The following is an 18,721-nucleotide window of genomic DNA, read 5'->3' as shown; positions in this document are numbered from 1 at the left end:
AAGGTGGGGTTGTACGTTACGGGCTCAAGTGGTGCACGTTCCAATTTTCCAACTGACACGCAGCTGCAGAAACATTCGAGTTCTGGAGCTTAGTGCTTGTTTCTTCTAGAAGATCTCTTTTTCCTTGCCACTTTAGACACGCCGTTTGTTTGCGTGCCTGCAGCTCCCCTGCCCGAGGTTGCCAGTGCTACCTCGATAACCCTAAAGCTCAATATTCATTTCGTCTCCAGATACCAATCAACCCAAAACTCGTCTCACACCTTAGGGCACATTCTTTCTACGGTGCGGGCGTCTTGCATGCATTGGGCTCAATTGGCCAAGCTTGCACTCGGCAATTTTCTGTTGAGACCATCCATCTCCTCTTTCCAATGACTTCAATCTAACTCCAGTGGTGATTGTTGTGTTCAGTGAGTCCACGCCCGCCTCGTCTCGTCTCAACACCACCAAACATTTGCATCGACCCGTGTCAAACATTGCTACTTCTCAATACATACCTTTATCGTTAACGTCCAGCCGCATCAAACGAAAGGATCGAATCATTTCGTACTGAGAGTATTTCGCACGTTACATATCAAGCAAAGTACATGTTGTCATATGTCAAGTTATTCTCTTTTCCATTTCATCCTTGTTGTTACTTACTACCTATGCTCCTATCCTTTCGTCTAGTACTCTTTCCTTTGTGCGAAGGTATCGCGCTAGCGTACAGACGCAACCACATGCAGCAACTTGCGAGGCGACCAAACACTTCCTTAGTCATTGTTCCTCATTTACGTTTTAGCAACTGATGAGAATTTCAGTCCCATCTGACTAACCGCGTTAACAGTCGCCTCTACCTTCGAGCTAAGCTCCTCTAAGACAAGCTTGGCATGGCTGAGTCCGAACTGCAATACATAGAAACGATGCAGGCCTACATGAAGGTATGGAGAGAAGAGCGAGAGCATTTACAAGCTCAGCATCAATCTGAGATTTCTTCTCATCAGGAAAGCTTCGCAAGGGAGAAACGGAAGCTCATCGAGGAGTTCCAATTCAAAACGCTAGACCCGGACGATGACGGCCAAAGTTTGCTAGAGGATCTTAATGAGAAGATGCAGAAAATTAAAGAGGCGCATGAGTCGCAAATAAGGGTTCTTAAGGCCAGACACGAGGTAAAGGAAAAGGACCACCTCGTTGCCTTTCGCTCCGGTCTACCGATTCATGGTGGGGTTGCCGTTTCACCAGCTACGGGGTCTCTACAACCTTTCTCTACTTCTACAGCAAACTCAATTCCCGGGGCCTCAGAATCCTATGCAAAGGCCTGCATGATACCAGTGCCGAAGCAAACTGAACAAGATGAGCCGCGCCTCACCAGGGCCACACCTACAGTCCGTTGGGATGTGGTCCCAAGCACAGAGGCGACTGCGCAATTAAGACCACAAAACGGCTTCGCATTCCAATCTGTTAAGCCTGTATCTTGCAAAGTCAGCCGCGAAGTGGCCGATAATGGCGAGCGCCTCTTAATCCAGTTCCAGAATAAGCCCGCGACGCAGAAGCGAAAAGCCACGGAGGATGCACCCGTTGCGAAGAAAGCTCGTCTGGAATCTCCCGGCCATGCGGCAAATACGCCGAACAGCTTGAGCGAACAAAGCATACCACCTAACGATTCCAATGCTGCAACCCCGACAACTGAACAGCCCTCTCCACCTCCACCGCAGCGGACCATCTCGATTGAGGAAGTCCGTCGTAATGGTCCCGAGAAGGGCATATGGGATACAATTGGTATGCAATTCGCGGAGTTTTTGTTCTCGTTTATAATCTGTCTTAGCGTTCTTGCCCTTGTTGAGGCATTAACTCATGACTCCAAAGTCATCAACCGACCTCCGTCCTAAAGTGGCTAATACTAATTCTCATTTGGTAGTGGAATGGCCACCCAAGAGCGGCAAGCATTACATACTTTTCTGCGAAGAGCACCAAGTCTGGATGAAGCAGAATGCTATCGCTGCAGCAGCAAAGCACCTCAACGGCCGATTCCATAACTACCCAAACAGGAGCTTTGATCCCGCGGTTGAGGCCCTTGGCTATCTCGTGATCGGCTGCACTCACCAGTTGGCTATACTGCACAATGAACAAGTGAAAATGGCCTACGCTAATGGCTATCAACCAAAGAACGGAATTAACAAGAACTGCAAACACAGCAAGAAGCCCCCTACCGACTCTCAATCGATGGTAGTAAAGAAGCCCCAGCCTGTGAACAAGTCGGCAAAGGTACCCCCAAAGTTATCTTCTAAGCCAAGACGGTTCGGAGATGGTATCACTAACCCGAAGACGTACCATGTCTACTTCGGACTGTGGACCGAAACTTGCACAATGTACCCGGTCATGATACTCGGTTGGGACAATTGGAGACCTGGTGGCATCAAATCGAGCCTGTTTAAGTCTGGACTACTCAATGAGCCCGCGCAGCTGCCAGAGTGTTACATCTATCGACATGATCGAATTGTCGATTGGGCGCCAGGCTATGAAGATGGCGGCGACTACGTAACACTACGAGAATTTCCCGTGTATTACTTTGACCAAGGACGATCAGTTGGATGGATACCGGCCTCCCATTTGACCAAATTTCCCTTGTATCAAACTGAGCTACCTAAGAAGACAGCCTACCGATGGAGCTGGGTACGTGACTTCATTTTGGAGAGAGAAGGGGAGTACAAGACCTGGGCTGAAAGGGAGGCCGCCCGAATTGAGAATCGACTTGGTAAGATCATTAATCTTGTTGACCATGTTTGGTTGGCCGACTAATTTCAGAACAGCCCCTTGGAACCCTGCCGGTCATGTGCCGAGCCCTCGATGCATCACGTCGGATGGCCAGTTTGCCGGCCACGAAGAAGATTCCAATTTTGATCCTACCGATGACGAGGACGAGTATCTGAAAGAGCCAGCTTTCGAAGGTGATATTTCCAGCGACGACGACTACCCAGGAGAGCATAAAATCGATCGTGAAGGGGATTTAGACATGGAGGACCTGGGCGAGGACATTGGCTCAGTGGATAAGGCCTTCCTCACGTATCATACCCGAAGTCACACGAAGCCCGGGACAACTTTCTCGAGACCTGTCATTCGCAATGAAGATTCTCCGAGCACGGTGACCCCGTCCAAACCATATCTTAAAACTGACTTGGAAGGGTTGAAGGCAGCAGAAAGTCTTCCACAAAGTGGCTGCTTCGCTTCTGAACTGCCTAGGCCACCGGCTGACAGGGATGCGAAATCTGCCACTGAGTCCCCTACTGTTCAGCACGCGTCCGGCGTGGCAAAGATCAACAAGCCACAGGTCAAAACAGTCCCCTTGACCTCGAATGGCCCGAAACGAAGGCCGGATCGAAAAGGACCACTGAATGTTATGCCAAGTGAATCAGCCAAAGAAGACCCTGCCGCTCATCAAAATACCGCAGTAGCTAAATCCGACAGATTGAGCAGCTTGCCAAACTCCGAAAGGGAGAACAACAGGTATGGTCAGACTATCAACGGTACAGCAGGCGAAAGGGCAGCACCCATGGGCGATTGTAAAGCAGCCGAGCACCATTGGATACAGTCTCACGCACTGTCGCACTCTCCGCATTCTCACCCTCAGTGCACCCAGTTATCCGACGTTGGCCAAGCAACAGATACGGCAAGCCACAGGAGAGGAGAAAAGAGCAATTTTAGCTCTACGAAGGCAAAGACATCATCGCCCTTGAATTCTCCGATACGTCTTTCCGGTATCACAAGCGCGCGTGCATCAATGCCCGCTGGTGTTCCCGAGCCAAGTATATCGCAGGACATATCAGCCAAAGTTAATGAGAGCCACCGATATCCTCAAGCAAGGAAGACAGTTCCAGAGCTGGCGCCCGTATCTAAGCATCCCTCAACTCCAGCTGATCGACCTGGCATTACCTGTTCTGACGTGGGTAATGCTTCGTCCGTAGGCACTCCCAAGTCCACGGCAAAGCGTATTTGGATGATCACCAAGGCAGATTACGCGGTGCAAGCAAGAGCTACAGAAATACGACGGGCAGATTCTTTGTCAGCAGACCTCGAGGCACCGAACGCACCTGCCAATGTTGCACCGAGCCCAGCAACTCTAATCTCTTCCGCGAGTGGCCTAACTGCGATAACGCTACCATCAGCCCCGGCCACGCAACATGCACCCACAGATGCCGTTTCGACAAGGACACCTCTTTCGGAGACCACGGTTCCTGCGGTAGCACAGACTCCCAACCACGAGCTATCCTACTGCAAGATAGGCAGTAACGCTTGGGAACGTGCTAGCCCCAAGGATACATGTCTTCAGCTCTATAAAAGCCCAGATGGGAGGACAATGAGGGCACATGGTGGACCAGTCGACTTGGAAATCGACCCTAAAGCGCTTGGCACGGTGTGGTGGGAGACCATCCAGTGCGCACCAGATAAGTTTAGTCGGCTCACGCTAAATTTCAAGGCTGCCGGCTTGGAGGATGCTGTAATCGTTTTCGATCGCAGCCCAGGAAGCCGCTTGTCAGTTGGAAAGATTCAGACACGTGACTTCGTCCGCTGGTTGCAATGGCAAAATCGAGACTTGAAAGTCCACCCACCCAAGTTATCCACGTAGGAGTAGTTGCACTTCGGCTCTTCTCCTGCTCGAGAAATGGTGACTAGATCATTTGAAAGTCTTCCCCCAAACCGGCATCATCAACTCGGCAACAGCTTGAATTGGCGCGTGCAAGGGCGACAATAACTAACAAATTGCCTAAATAAATTCCCAAGGTCGAGCAAGTCAAGGGGTTTTTATATGGAAAAAACATTTGGCAATGGCAGCCCGAAGGTCAATTGGGCGGGATTCATAACCACAAGTAATCGAGTGTTGGTTGTATGGTGTCGGAAGTTTCAAGGTATTCTACTACGGAAAGCTAGTTGAGCTCTGTCGCAAAATGGCAAAAGGTTTCAGTAACCAGGAAAGTTCTGCACACTGTTGGCAGCGGCTCCTGCTTCCGTATTTACGTTTCCAGTACAGTTCTGCTAGGCACTTCCGAGGGTTACTACATACAATACGTACATGAATCAAAGTTGTATGGAAGCACGTGCGTTCATAATGAGTTCTCACTGATGATTAATGATAGGCATGGGCCAGTTCTAATGGAGTGCAGAGCATATTTCAGAAAAAAGGGGGGGGGGAATGCGTTTCAACTGCTTAAGAGAAGCCTACTTTGGAGGTGAGGGGAGGGCGTTGGGGTTTAAAGGTGCCTTGATTATGGTGCCGCAGTGGCTTTGTAGCATGTGAAAACCGAGGTGCTTGGGGACGCCGAGCAGCGTGCTATAATAGCGCGGCCCCGCCCAAATGACTTTACGCATCTTGTGCTGCATTCGCGACCCGAGGTCATTCGTGACAAACGTGTTTAGGCGTCAGCAAGGTGTACTTCTTCTCGTCCTAGATCCAGGATAATTGAGCCAATTTGATTCTACAACACTCTGTCACTTGATGATTTCCATGGGTTGCCGACGAGACACGAGTGAGAAGGATTAAACTAGCTGGTCCATTTCCTTGATCCCGGCTACCTTACCTACCCACTATCAATGCCGGCGACGCGACCAAACTCGGGCTGTCGATGACGTTGGTGCACTTTGCTGCAGTAAAGGCTGATAGCCGCGGCGCAACACGCTTCTCGCTTTCTTCATGGCTGCGCTGGTAAGTTTGATGCCATCTCCAACTTGTCGTATTTAGACATTTAGCATTCGAAATCTTTTTTTTATCTCACGCAGCTCCAATTTCCCTGTCCGCAGCCTGTTTTGGAGACGTTCGTTGTCTAGTTAGGCTGCTGGAAGGAAGCCTGTAGTGAACAGCCAGCCTGCGTCGCGGCATCTTGCCAAACTCCACCACATCTTGAGTTCTATACTTGAGCACACAGGATGCATTCTTGAAGCTGACCCAATATGCGCAAGGATATACCTTGGCTCACCCACATGTCGACTCCGAAATCCATGCCTCGCGACAACGGAAATGGCGACGCTGACGGGCTAGGCACCCCCGTCGCCGAACCTCCCTACAATGCGCCTCCCACCTACGCCGCTTTCTCATCGTCGAACCTGTCCAATGCCGCGACGGCAGCTAAGCGACGCTCTACCATCCTCGTACACCAGAAGTCGCCACTGCTTCTTGCCACACCCCCCCAAATCACGCGCGCTCTCGCCTACAGTCACCCGTTTCTCCTGCCTTTGAACAAGCTCTCGGGCTTGTTGAGCTGGACGACGGGCGATCCGTGGGAGAGCTTCCTGCTGTTGGTACTGTTCTGGGCGGTCGTGCAGTACGGCGACGTGGTGATGCGCTGGGCCGGACCTATTGCGGTTGTGCTGGGTATTATCGGCGGCATGTACGGTCGGCGATACAGCCCGCTTTCCAGCAGTGGATGGGCCGACCATCCTAGCTGGGCTACAACCAAGGATAAGAAGAAGAACGCCCCTGGCGCCGCAAGTAGTGGCACGGGAGGTGCGCACCAGACGAATACGAGCGAGGTGACCAGCACGCGCCATCAGAAGACGTTGGACGAGATTGTCGATACGCTTAAGGTGTTTACGACGCGATGCAACATCCTGTTGGAGCCCCTGCTGGAAATGACAGATTTTTTGTCTACACAGCGGACTGCTACGAGTGCCACTACGAGACCGGCCCTCACCACTCTGTTTGTAAGGATTTTGGCGGTAACGCCTATCTGGTTTGTGCTGACGTTGCCGCCATTGCGTATCATTACTACCAAGCGCGTAGTCATGCTCTTCGGGACGCTCGTATTATCGTGGCATTCGAGGATTTGTCAAGTGTCTCGCACGCTGCTATGGCGTAGTGCGACGATACGCGAGATCGCCAGATGGGTCACCGGGCTCGAATTTGAGGGGCCTAAGAAGCCAACCGCTGGAGCTGGAAACAAAGACGAGGTGGAAGGAAAGGGGAGAGCGACGGCAGATAAAAAGAATAAAACATCCCAGGTATCCGCCTTGACAACTGCCCTTAAGCGGAGCAGATCTGGCAAGGAATCCGGTGTCAGGTTCACGTTTATAATCTACGAGAACCAGCGTAGGTGGGTGGGTCTCGGTTGGACGAATAGTCTGTTTGCGTACGAGCGTTCGGCTTGGACGGATGAACACAATAATGCGGTTCCACCAAGGGACCAGTTCGAATTACCCGAGGTGGAAGATGGTCATGCTAAGTGGCGATGGGTTAAAGGGAGCAAGTGGCGCGTCGATGGTGTGGGCGACGTGCAGGATGAAAATGAGTACGAGGGCGAATCAGGAAAAACGGGATGGATCTTCTATGATAACAAGGTACGTTTCCATTTCACCTTCACTTCGCGTCAATCACTAACAGATGGAAATGCAGTGGCAGAACGGCCGCCGAGGCCAGGATGGCTGGGGACGCTGGACGCGTAGAAGGAAGTGGTATCGTGACGCAGAGCTCGTCGAAGCAGACGAAGAAGAAGACGAAAATGACAATCAGAATAACAATTACAAGGAGAAGTCCGCCCCACCTCCACCCCCAGCTTTGCCGTCTCGCCCAGCGCAAGCGCAACCCATAGAAACTAGTTCGAACCCCGAACCATCCACATCCCCCTCATCCAACTCTAACACGGACACCAACCCCAGAGACGACGAAGACATGGACTCCGTCTCAGTTCTCTCCACCTCGTCTAAGAGCACTCGCTTCCGCTTCCCCTCAGGTGGTTTCTCCGTTGGCAGTGGCAGCAGCAAGGTCGCCCCGTCATTGCGTAGGCGGACGACGGGTGAGTCGAGGCGCAGTCGTAGGACAAGCGAGGTAGGCAGTTTACATGATGGCGAGGGGAACCTAACGCCCCAGCTTGAGCTCGAGATACAAGGGAGTCGGAAGGAGTTGGATACTTGGGGGGTGGGGGATGAGGTGCAGATGGGGTTGGAGTAAGGGCGTTTGAAGGAAGTGCAGATGCAGGTGGAGTACAGGGCTGAATGCATTATTTGTGAAGGAAGCGTCGATTAACTTAAACTAGGTGGTCGTGTGGCATGGCCTTATTTTCGGATGGATGGTTGGGAAGGTTGATTGTATTGCATGGCGTCTGGTAGATACCAAATGGATGTCCGAGTTCACGGGACAGGGATGATATTCCGGACCAAGAAGGGAGTACTTCCTCGTGTATAGAACAATCCACTTGGATGTTGCATGAAACCTTGAAATGATGAGCTCTTAGTCAATGAACATTAAGGTCTCGTTCTCAAGATGAGGTACCCTCAGACAGTGCTCCTAGCGCGTAGGCGAAGACTGTAAAGGGGCTAGAGAAGTCACTGCAGCATCGAACAACCACTAAGTATATCAAATAAGCTAAGCGATCGAGGAGCAATTCTGGTCTCAAAGGAAACCATGAGTTGATTTGTTTGTCTTCCAGGATCACATAGCCAATCAGTAGCTGTCGGAATCTGCGAAGCTAGATGACGTAGACGACCAGAGGGCCAATACCTCCGTTCATTCAGTTTATTCCGCAAGATCACAGTAGAAGAGCACTGCAGTGACCAATGTCACCCTGGCCCCAGCCACATTCTCAGTATACAAGATGATTAAGACTATTTCAGCCAACCTACGTCTCGTCTATAAACAGCCCTAATGCCCTGCCATGGACGTCAAGTTGCCGCTCATGAATTTTGGTGAGCCTCACGAGTGTAATTGCTTCACCTCCGGGTTCTTTAATCAGTTTTGTCCAGCTTTCTTGGGCTTTATTGCATCATTGACTCTCCAGGCAGCGATTTTCAGCTTGTTGCATTACCTGTGTAACTCATGCAGCGTTTTATTGCCCTACAGAATCGGGTCGAATCGGGCGTGTGGTTGCCATAAGAAGCTCAAAAACCCAGTCAGTTCCATTCTCCCGCCGGTTCTTCGATGCTGCAAACCCGCCATGGAGCTATTTGCCTCGCTCATGTTTGTCGAAAGTAACAAGGGGAGAAACTGTAACAATGAAATGGAAGAGGGATCAAGCATACAGAAGGCGACCAACCTGGTGAAAATACAGTTTGGCGACTGTGGTGGCCTTAGGATTGGGGAAAGGTTCCAATTTAGAAATGGGATAAAACTGTTCGGGAAGCAGAACCAACGCAGGTGCATTCCAGTCACACCCTAAGGCAGGACTTCAACTTGGTAGGGGCGAGTTGAGTGAATATGGAAAGGCAAAGTGCTTCCCAGACCCTCACACCATCTCGTTCGTTTGGAACTCACATTGGGTTCGAACTGCTGAAGAGGCACCGGACAACACAGGGCGAAAATACTTCAGTAACTACCTGAAGTGCTTACATTCCGGCAAACCCATGGACCCGATGATACCCTTGCGTGCGTACAACACAATAACCAAGATAAAATCCTGAATATACACCTAAAACTTCATCGAATGCAAAGTAGAGACAAAGTAGTTAGTTCTTGGCATTCATAATTGATGCTATCTAGCCCTGCTTATATCCCTATCCACGAGCGGTATCTGGTTTGGCACTCCCCTAGAGTCCTGAATTGCTTGAGCCTCATTCCAATAATGCAATAATTCGTTGGTCCAAAGGTCCCGAAGTTCATTGACTCAATATATACATGATTAATTGCCCGTCAATGGGTCCAGAAGCCTTCTCATGGCGCAGGCGGGAATTATTGTCAGTGAAGTTAATGGAAGATACTAAAATGAGAGGTAAGTATTTGAGTAATTTCAAGATTGTATGTACACATACGAATAAACATGAGATTGAGAACAATCAAGTGCGTGTGCAAATAACTGTCATTGACTTTGTACTACTGCTTCGCAATTGGTATGTGCAAATTTTGTACACTGCCACCGCCTATTCTCTACACTCACATGTGTTTAGCACATAGAATCCGCCATCATACGGAATGAGGATTAGTCTTCGGCAAGGCCGTATCGTCGTGTAGATCCGAGGCTTCACTGTTCCTCCGCATTGTACCTCTGCTAAAGAGCGATTCCATGTCTTCCAATGCTCGACCTTTCGTCTCTGGGTACAGCAGGTAGATGATCTGGACCACAAATTAGCTCACTCCCGTGGACTACGCTTACCGAAGAGAACTTACAGGAACGCAGACGACATTCACTGCGAAGAAAAAGAAGTAAATCCTGGACCCAATCTGGTCAATTCCCACAGGCCAGACCTGTGCAACGACGACTGAACCGATAGCTCCAACAGAAGCAGAGAAGTTCAACCCTCTGGCACGCACGGAAGTCGGAAATATCTGGGACATGTTAGCTCAACGGATCACGGACCGGCGCGTAGTTGTGGAAGTCTCGCACCTCAGACCCATAGACCCATGCAGACGGCCCAAAACTAAGGCTGTACCCAATTGCATAGATGAAGATGAATGTAATGCAGACAATATCCGAAGCACGGTTCTGGTTGTTGGGATATGCCTCTCCAAGGACTCCATTAATCTTTGGTGTGTCAGTCGAATTCTCCCCAGACCCGTTCATTGCTAACTTACAAGCATACCCGCACTCATGGCGGTGCACCCAGCGAGCAGTGTCGTCCTCCTTCCAAGTCTGTCGATAAGTAGCATCTCAATCACAGTCATCCCAATCTTCAAAGTGGACTCGATGCCACCAGCTAGAAGCGACATCCGCCTGCCAAGGCCTAGCTTAAGGAACAAAGTTGGCAGATAGTACTTCATTGCCGTAGCGCCACACATCTGAGCCATGAACTGGAGGAGTGCTGCCCGCCACAGACGATTGAAGAGACTTCGCTCCTTGAACAAGGATAGCCAGTTGTGGCCCGAAGTTTTGTAAGCTTCAACTGTGTCCCGGATACTGTTGAGCTCGATTTCCATCTGGGCGTTGGTGAAACTGCCCTCGCGGAGCCAGTGTAGAGATCTCTGGGCGCGGTCGTAGTGACCATGTTTGATAAGCCATCGAGGACTATAAACTGTGAGTATGAGGCTTACTAGCCGTAATAGTACCGGTGGGCTTACGTCTCAGGTAGAAATGGTAAACCAACGCCGAAAATCAAGCAAGGGACGAGGACAATCGCAACCGAGAACCGCCACGAGACGTAGTTGTCGTGGGGACTTTCACCCCAGAATGTGATACCATAACCAACCCTGTGAGAGGTTAGCAATGCTTAGCTACGGATTCATACGAAGTAGGTAATTCAACATACCAAAAGCCAGCCGCCAGCCCTGCCACGAACCCAACATGATTCAAAACTACATACTTGCCTCGCTGGCCAGCAGGTGAAACTTCACTACACAAAAGTCAACTGTACGCCACAAGCGCGAAATTAGTATATACTAACCTTTGATACAGCGGAACAGACGTAGAAACAATCGCAACTCCCAGACCACAAATTATACGTCCTATAATCATCATCGCATATGCCCCCGGGGATCTCGCGCCCGCCTCAAACGCCGTACCGACCGCGATGGTCGCAGTGCCTATAAGCGCGGCATATCGCCGTCCAAAGAAGTCGCTCGCGGGGTGCGATAGAAAGATGTAGCTCGTCCAGGTTCCGAGGTAGTAAATCGCGGTGATGACGCCTTTACGGGAAGCGGTGAGCTTGCCCATCTCGGCGTCGAAGCCGGGATGGACGAGGACCGAGGAGAGGATGCCAACATTGTAGCTGTTCGAATGCTTGTGTTAGTATGGCGACGTTGCGATGAGACAAAAAGGGTTTCCGTAAGTCGGTCGGTCGGTCGAGTATAATGCTCGAAGACCCGCATTGCGGAGTTTTAAAGATGGAACTTACCCCCAGACGAAAGATCCAACTGCGAAGAATATACATAAGAGGTGTAACCTAATAGTCGCTTTGGTGAATACCGCCATGGTTTCGGGAAAGAAAATCAATTACAATAACACAGCAATAGACAACCCGGAGCCAAGACTGGCAGGTTATAGTTCAGTCAACGATGATGCAGTAGCTAATCCGGGCCTCGAAGGATTGATAACGAAACGAGGATGCGTATGCCTTTAATATGGTTTCCTACATATTGCAGAGGGGCGATAATGTAACCCCAGCCTGCCGGGTCTGCAGCAAGTTGTAGTGCACGACGCTCTGGTCAGTAGACCTGTCATCGAATCATGACCCGTTACCGAAACGGCACCCCAGGTTGACCGTCAGCCAGAGCCAAAGCTATCATCCAATGGGACAGGCTTGCATTTCACCGTCTTGGCAGAAAGGCAAGTTCGTCAACTATTTGCCGGATGCTGCATGGGGCTTCTACGGCAGGTGTGTGATATATGCCGCCAAAAGAAGGAAACGTACCGGATAGCGGCGGTTAAAGTGAATTGGGGTTGGAACTTACGCAATTCCAGTCACTCCCAGGGTCCTGTCTGGGGTATGGAGAAGCTATAAATTGCCAAATCTGGATAATTGCAATGAGCTACCATTGAAACCTCTAATTCCACCCCTGTTTAAGAGTCACGGTCGATGAGCCTCCGATCGACATTATAAAAGTGTTTGATGGGTCTCGCGATCCACTTCGAGTGGTGATATCGGGTTTAGGTTGCCAGTTTGCCAATTACTATTGCCTTGAGCGTCGACCCAAGCCTAGTGTCGCCTCGTGTTATTGGAAACAAGGCAAGAACTTCTTTGGCATTTGCCGTCCGCTTCCGTTTGACGATAGTTGCTATACAATCCCGATGGCCAAGTCGGTTGGGAAAGGAGCTGTGGCTCAAGGGTCTAGCTCCTCTGCTGGTAAGTCAACTAAAAGAATCATGCCATGCTGATCATTATTGCACTGTGGACGCTGTTTCTCCACTGCCGCGATTCAAAGCATGCTGACACGTGGATGACCTATCAGATGCAGCAGCTGCACTTATTGCAGCGCCATCGGAGACCAGCGACGACACCACTACCATTTGCGGGGGGGATGATGATTCTAGCCTGCAAAAGCATGCCGAAGCTGAACAAGTTCGGTGGAGGGATCTGCCGAGTAAGAATCAGCTCTTCATCCTGTCCCTCTGTCGATTATCCGAGCCGCTGTCGAATGTCTGCCTACTGCCCTACATATTTTACCTCGTTCGGTCCGTCTTGCCGAAATCCGAAGACGACTCTCCCGACGACGCGGCTGCGCGCATATCAGAGTATTCGGGTTTGTTAGTGGCTGCCTTTCCGTTAGCACAATTCGTTGTCAGTCTTCCGTGGGGCAGAATTTCAGACTCTCATGGCCGCCGCATCTCTATAATTGCCGGGCTCGTCATATCCGTCCTGGCAAATATCGGCTTCGGCCTCTCGAGATCTTTGGGCGCATTCCTGTTCTGGCGGACACTCGCCGGGTTTGCCAACGGAAATGTCGGCATTATGAGGACAGTGACGGCGGAAATTGTGAAGGAGCGCAGGTTCCAAACCAAAGCATTCCTTCTGCTACCGTTGGTGTTCAACTCCGGCATGGTAGCCAGTCTTGCTTTAGGTGGCATGTTAGCTGAGCCAGTTATCAACTTGCCTTGGCTTTTTGGGCCAGGCGGCATCCTCAACACGATCGGGAATCCTGATGGTGTGGTGTGGGCACTCACATATCCGTACGCCCTGCCCGCGCTGCTAAATGCCACACTCTTGACTATTGCTCTGGCACTGGCGGTGTTGGGCCTTCGGGAGACACTCCCGGGTAAAGAAGGCCAGAGTGATATCGGTCTTGAAACGGGCGTCGTGCTAAGACGATTTGCAAGGCGCTTACTCACAGCGCGTAAAAGCGATTACGTTGCCATTCGAGAAACCGATGAAATACTAATGGATATGACACCAGTCATCGAGAAACCCACAACTACTATCAACATCACTGATAGGCGCAAGACCCCCTTTCGAGATATTTGGACGCGGAAAGTAGTATGCGCCCTAGTATCATTTGGACTCCTCCCTTTGCACAACTCGGCCTTCATGCACATCTTTCCAGTATATCTCAGCAGCCCTCCAGCAGATAATACCGAGGCGACATTCTACGCGTTCACCGGCGGTCTGGGTCTTCGATCGGCAACCATCGGCCTCTGGCTCTCAGTCTTTGGTATATGTGGCATTTTGCTGCAGCTATTCATCTACCCTCGGCTGCAAGTACGGATCGGCACTCGTGGAGTCTTCCGCATTGCATTATTTCTCTTTCCGATCACATACACCGCGGCTCCGTATCTTTCGTTACTGACTGGAGACCACGAGGCACGATGGGTGTTCCTTGGGCTCATAGTTTGCGCTCAGATTATGGCTCGCACCATGGCCATCCCAAGCACTGTCATCCTCCTAACCGAGGCAGCCCCTGAGCGATCCGTACTGGGAACTATTCATGGCGCTGGGAATATGCTTGCCAGTCTTGCCCGCGCGATCGGCCCGGCCATTGGTGGCTATGTGTTTGCTCTTGGCGTTGAAGAAGGAGTAGTTGGGCTGGTATGGTGGCTATATCTGGCCAGTGTTGCAGTTGTTGCAGTTGTTGCACTCGCATGGCCATACTTGATGGATAGGAAAGTCGAAGAGCATGAATAGTTCAGCACCATTTGCATTGCAGTATAGTAGACTCAGACAAGTTTCTCAGATTTTCACTTCCTCACATAAACCGGGTCCATAAATGATACACCGGGGATGAATCTGGGGCGAAGTGGTGGCCAAAGAACTTTATCACGCTTTAGAAGTCTACGAACCAAAGCTTCTCCCCACATCTCCACGGTCTATTAATAATAGATAAAATACCTACAAAGGGTCAAATGTGTGCAGACTCAAGGTTATGTAGAAAAGTAATCCCTAAAGGCGAACGTCCCATGAGAACCGTGACTCGTGGATTTCTTGCGTAAGGGGCTAACCTATCAGCAAGATTAAGGAGTCATGGGCTGCATAAGTATAAGAACTGCGATTACACTATTTCGTCAAAAGCGACCGTAGCCTTGGTGATCGAATAAATTAGAAAACTGCCATGTGATAATGGAAAAGTTCATCATGCTTCTGATTTCGAGCTGTTTACACTTCATCTGCCCTATGATTATCGTTTCATCTCAACGATTAGACCACCACTTCTACGGCCCATTTTCACTTTCAGGACTCTGCTCCTGAACATAAATCTTATGCTCTTCCCCATCTTCCTGGATCATGAGGTCCAGACAGCCATTCGGATGCAATCGCCACGTGAAGCCCTTTCCATCCATGTCGGCCTGCGGGCTCACCGTGCACTGATCCATGTACGCCATAGCGTGGTTATTGGCGACGCCCACCGAGTTGAACTTGCCAATGGCAGTTGGCTTTGTCTGTTGATCACGGGCCCGGGACTCGTACATGAGGTCGTAAGTCGCGTTGTCGGGTCCCGGCGGGGCAGAACTCCGGACCCAGCCCACGGAGTAGATCAGAAGCATTGGGAACAGACCATCCCAGGTTTGTTCCCAATCTAGAAAGTTCTTGGCATTGTGGGAGGCCTCGTATTTGGAAGGCTGTTGAGCTGTTGTTAGGAAGTTGTTGCGATAGTGCTGGGAATGGGTGCAAAGGGGAAACTCACATCATATGGAACTTGAACCCATACTTTCGCAGTGGAATCGTTTAAGTCGGACTTCTCCGCTGCGTGATCAGGAATTTGGGTAACGGGTCGAGCAGTTTGAGTGGCCATCTTGAAGCTGCGTATTGCTTTATTGTCGTGATTATCTCAGGAGATAGAGATTGAAAGATGGGTATGGGAAATATTCCCAGAAGGCCGGCAGGGTATAAATATAGAATACCGTGCAACGCGGTTCCGCAGCAGACGCGCCACAGAGCAGGGTTGTCGCGGCAAATACCATCAACAGATGACATGACATGAAAGCTAAAAGCGATCGGACGACGAAGCTCTTGGGCTTTTCGTCCATGAACTTTGCCCGAGTCAGCAGCGTGCAGGTATGGGTCCGGAGTAATTGGGACTCTCATCTGAAGATATTCCCCCTTCACGAGCTGGCCAATTTCAGGCTTGTCTTTGCTTATTTTAGAGCACACCGGATGCATCATCACGCGATGTATTCACCTTGCTAATCGAAGAACACGTGAATCTGCCAAGGCGATCGAGGTTGAGACATGCTGGATAGCCGTAACCCTGTGGCCCTGACATGATGCTGCAAATATAGATGCGCAGAGCTAGGAAAGTCAGAGTGTTCCGAGTCGCCCGCAATCCCGCGCCTCTTGCAAACAACAGCTGAAATATATGCGAGAAATGAGATCAGAAAACCTGGTGCTGCTACTCAGCCCGACATAGCTACGTCACACTTTGCAACATTGTGTGGCAGCATTCCATGTCATTTCTTTAGAGAGTGCCACGTTCCCCTAGCTTCATCATTCCTGTTGATTCTGAAAAAAACGCACATTCGAGGGGCACAGCCGCTCAAATCGTATATCAGTTCATCACCGATAGGAGCTTGTGTTAGATACACTTTGAAACAAACCAGAGGGTCCATGCTACGACTCAGTATCCTCATGAGCATATGGCTCCATGAAATTTGCACGATATCCATGTAAAGTGTGATATAACTGCGTAGTTGCATCAGCCACGTATTGACGCATTTGGATTGGCTGCACTTTTGGAACCTATTATTGCACCTCGAATCGCGGCCAAAGCTAAAGAATCACACGAGTACGTGAAGCCAGAATGTACCCCTTCGCAAACTCAGTGAAAATGGAATACTGGTCCCAGCACTAGGCCTTAGTCTCATGGGAATGTCCATGCTACGTGCCGCCAGACAAGGAGAGGTTCGCAGTGCTCGACCGGGCCACGGGACTAGGCGCTAACGATTGGGACACGTTCAAGTGAGTATCCTACGGTCCGCTTATGTGCCTCACGAGAATAATGATGGATAAATATAACCCCAGCTTGTACGGCGGCGAAGCGCTCCTGGGCAGGTGGTTGAAGCGAACTGGGAAGAGGGACCAGATGTATCTTGCGACCAAATTCAGCCTCGTCCAATGGCCTGCCCAATTTCTCCGAGGCCGACACTTCAGGAACATGTTCTAGAAAGGCGTGTGCAGACAGCCAGCTTCCTGCTGTTGAATATATTGACATCTACATGCACCGCGCCACCCCCAAGACTCCAATCGAGGAGACAATACCAGCGATGGCTGAAATGAAGGTGTAAGTACTTACACAGTCTCAAATCAGAAACCATCTCTATTTTCTAGTGTATCGGCTTGAGTAAGACACCCGCTCATCTCGTCTTCCTCACCTCGCGGGACTTTCTATATCCAAACTTCAGCCACTGGGCTGAGTGGGCCGGAAATGATGGCATACTGCACCATTTCACCAGCAAGACCTGGCTCCTTTTTTTGTTCCCTACTACTGAGTGAAACCTCGGCGGAAGAAATCCACTGGTCATGCATGCCATTGCAGAGTTGTATTGGACTAATTGTGCCGATTGAATTGCACTGAATTTGTGGTGATCTATGGAGATTTCCAAGAGAGTGAACTGCCACCGCAATGGCCTTAGAGAGGTAGAAATGAACGATGCCTGCCCCACAAGCAGAAATTGTGTGGTGCGTTGGGTGGTGGTCAGATTGGCCCGTAACGTACGATAGGTGGCCATATATCCTCATCAGCTGGCAATTTGGTCTAATGGCCTCGAAGGTCCAACAAGTTGTGTAAGCAGGCACTGAGACCAGATGGCGAGTAAGAGGTTTACATTTATTTTTCGCATCTTCTCCTGTCTTGATTCGCACTTTTTACCAACCCGCATTGGCAACCGACCAGACAACAAGTCATCATCAACTCGTTCTGCCCGGGAGCTGTGCATGCGGACATGGGTGGAGCAACAGCAGAACGTTCATTGCTGATGAAATTGGGCGTTGCCCTTTACTTGGGAGTCCTGAGCCAATCACCTGACCACGGAGCGAGATTCTACGTCATTACAGTGCTCAAGTCGAAAGAGGACCATGTAAATGATTATGGCCACCTTATTTGTCCATCCTCGAGTTGAGCTAATGCAGCATAGTTGGTCAACAGAGTGAATTTCCCATTGCCTGATTGACAGACGAATAGTATCAAAAGTATTAGCTTAACGTAGTCCACGGTCCAATTGCACACTTTGGCAGACCTTATACGACAATGTATAAGTTAATTCAACCACAACGCCTATCATCAATTGAAACTACTCAGAATCGTTATCTTCAGACGTCTCTACATCATTTCCACAAGTGCGCGCATTATGTCCGGGCTCGCCGCAGATTCTACAGCGCCGTACACGCGCAATTCGCCGCCTCGTACGACCACCAATTTGACGAAATTCGTCATGTAACTGCCCATCAACCTCTCGTTGAGACTGTAGGTCCTGTCCATCTTGTATACGAAGTGACCCTCCACTCTGTAGCTGTTTTTTCTTCGCACGGCGACGTCGACTTAAGGTCTCATTTGCCTTTCGAAGTGATTCGACCTCGCCTTCTAAAAGGGCAAGCCGATGCATAACCTTCGTTGTACCTCGCGCAATCTGATCTATTCCAGCAAAAATTGACCTTGGTGAGCTATTTTGATGTCGTACAATCCTATTTTTCACATAATTGCTTTGTGATTGGGCTTCGGAAGGAGCCAACTTTTGTGTTGGCGATCGCGTAATCGCTCGAGCGGTTTTACCGTCGCGTCGATACGCAAGGGTTCTAAAAGGTACGTTATAGATCTGACCAGCGCGACGTACACTTAATTTTGGATCAGATTGAAGCGCATGTAATGCTAGAATTATATCACTTTCGTTCCAAGAACCAACCATAGTTATGTGGTGAAAAACCGCAGGTCAAAGTGGTAGCGTACGAAAATCTGCCGAAGTGTGCAATTGGA

At 50.1% G+C, this 18,721-nt stretch overlaps 5 protein-coding genes across 5 annotated transcripts; 3 read left to right on the top strand and 2 right to left on the bottom strand.

The window, feature by feature from the left end:
• Nucleotides 1-866: 866 nt before the first annotated feature.
• BCR38DRAFT_411362 (uncharacterized protein) lies at nt 867-4,600 on the top strand (the record flags this gene model as incomplete). The annotated part of the gene is made up of 3 exons (XM_040858569.1): nt 867-1,755; nt 1,895-2,731; nt 2,787-4,600. 3 exons carry the CDS (start codon nt 867-869, stop codon nt 4,598-4,600), a joined length of 3,540 nt encoding a protein of 1,179 aa, XP_040713567.1.
• Nucleotides 4,601-5,919: 1,319 nt separating this feature from the next.
• Nucleotides 5,920-7,912, top strand: BCR38DRAFT_487247 (integral peroxisomal membrane peroxin-domain-containing protein; the record flags this gene model as incomplete). Its single annotated transcript, XM_040864133.1, has 2 exons — nt 5,920-7,302; nt 7,358-7,912. The coding sequence occupies 2 exons, from the start codon at nt 5,920-5,922 to the stop codon at nt 7,910-7,912; spliced, it is 1,938 nt and encodes a 645-aa protein (XP_040713566.1).
• Nucleotides 7,913-9,732: 1,820 nt separating this feature from the next.
• Nucleotides 9,733-11,902, bottom strand: BCR38DRAFT_35436 (general substrate transporter). The gene is made up of 8 exons (XM_040856877.1): nt 11,722-11,902; nt 11,272-11,595; nt 11,137-11,220; nt 10,949-11,077; nt 10,466-10,895; nt 10,278-10,415; nt 10,061-10,219; nt 9,733-10,006 (listed from the first exon to the last, which is right to left on the bottom strand). The coding sequence occupies exons 1-8, from the start codon at nt 11,796-11,798 to the stop codon at nt 9,857-9,859; spliced, it is 1,491 nt and encodes a 496-aa protein (XP_040713565.1). The 5' UTR covers nt 11,799-11,902; the 3' UTR covers nt 9,733-9,856.
• A 712-nt stretch (nt 11,903-12,614) lies between these two features.
• BCR38DRAFT_487245 (major facilitator superfamily domain-containing protein) lies at nt 12,615-14,442 on the top strand (the record flags this gene model as incomplete). Its single annotated transcript, XM_040864132.1, has 2 exons — nt 12,615-12,669; nt 12,776-14,442. 2 exons carry the CDS (start codon nt 12,615-12,617, stop codon nt 14,440-14,442), a joined length of 1,722 nt encoding a protein of 573 aa, XP_040713564.1.
• A 524-nt stretch (nt 14,443-14,966) lies between these two features.
• BCR38DRAFT_487244 (uncharacterized protein) lies at nt 14,967-15,547 on the bottom strand (the record flags this gene model as incomplete). Its single annotated transcript, XM_040864131.1, has 2 exons — nt 14,967-15,374; nt 15,440-15,547. 2 exons carry the CDS (start codon nt 15,545-15,547, stop codon nt 14,967-14,969), a joined length of 516 nt encoding a protein of 171 aa, XP_040713563.1.
• Nucleotides 15,548-18,721: the final 3,174 nt, after the last annotated feature.

The sequence above is a fragment of the Pseudomassariella vexata genome (genome assembly GCF_002105095.1).
Source record: "Pseudomassariella vexata strain CBS 129021 chromosome Unknown BCR38scaffold_10, whole genome shotgun sequence".
NCBI lineage: Eukaryota > Fungi > Ascomycota > Sordariomycetes > Amphisphaeriales > Pseudomassariaceae > Pseudomassariella > Pseudomassariella vexata.
Note: the sequence above shows the minus strand (reverse complement) of the source record. Positions and strands in the feature narration are given on the sequence as shown.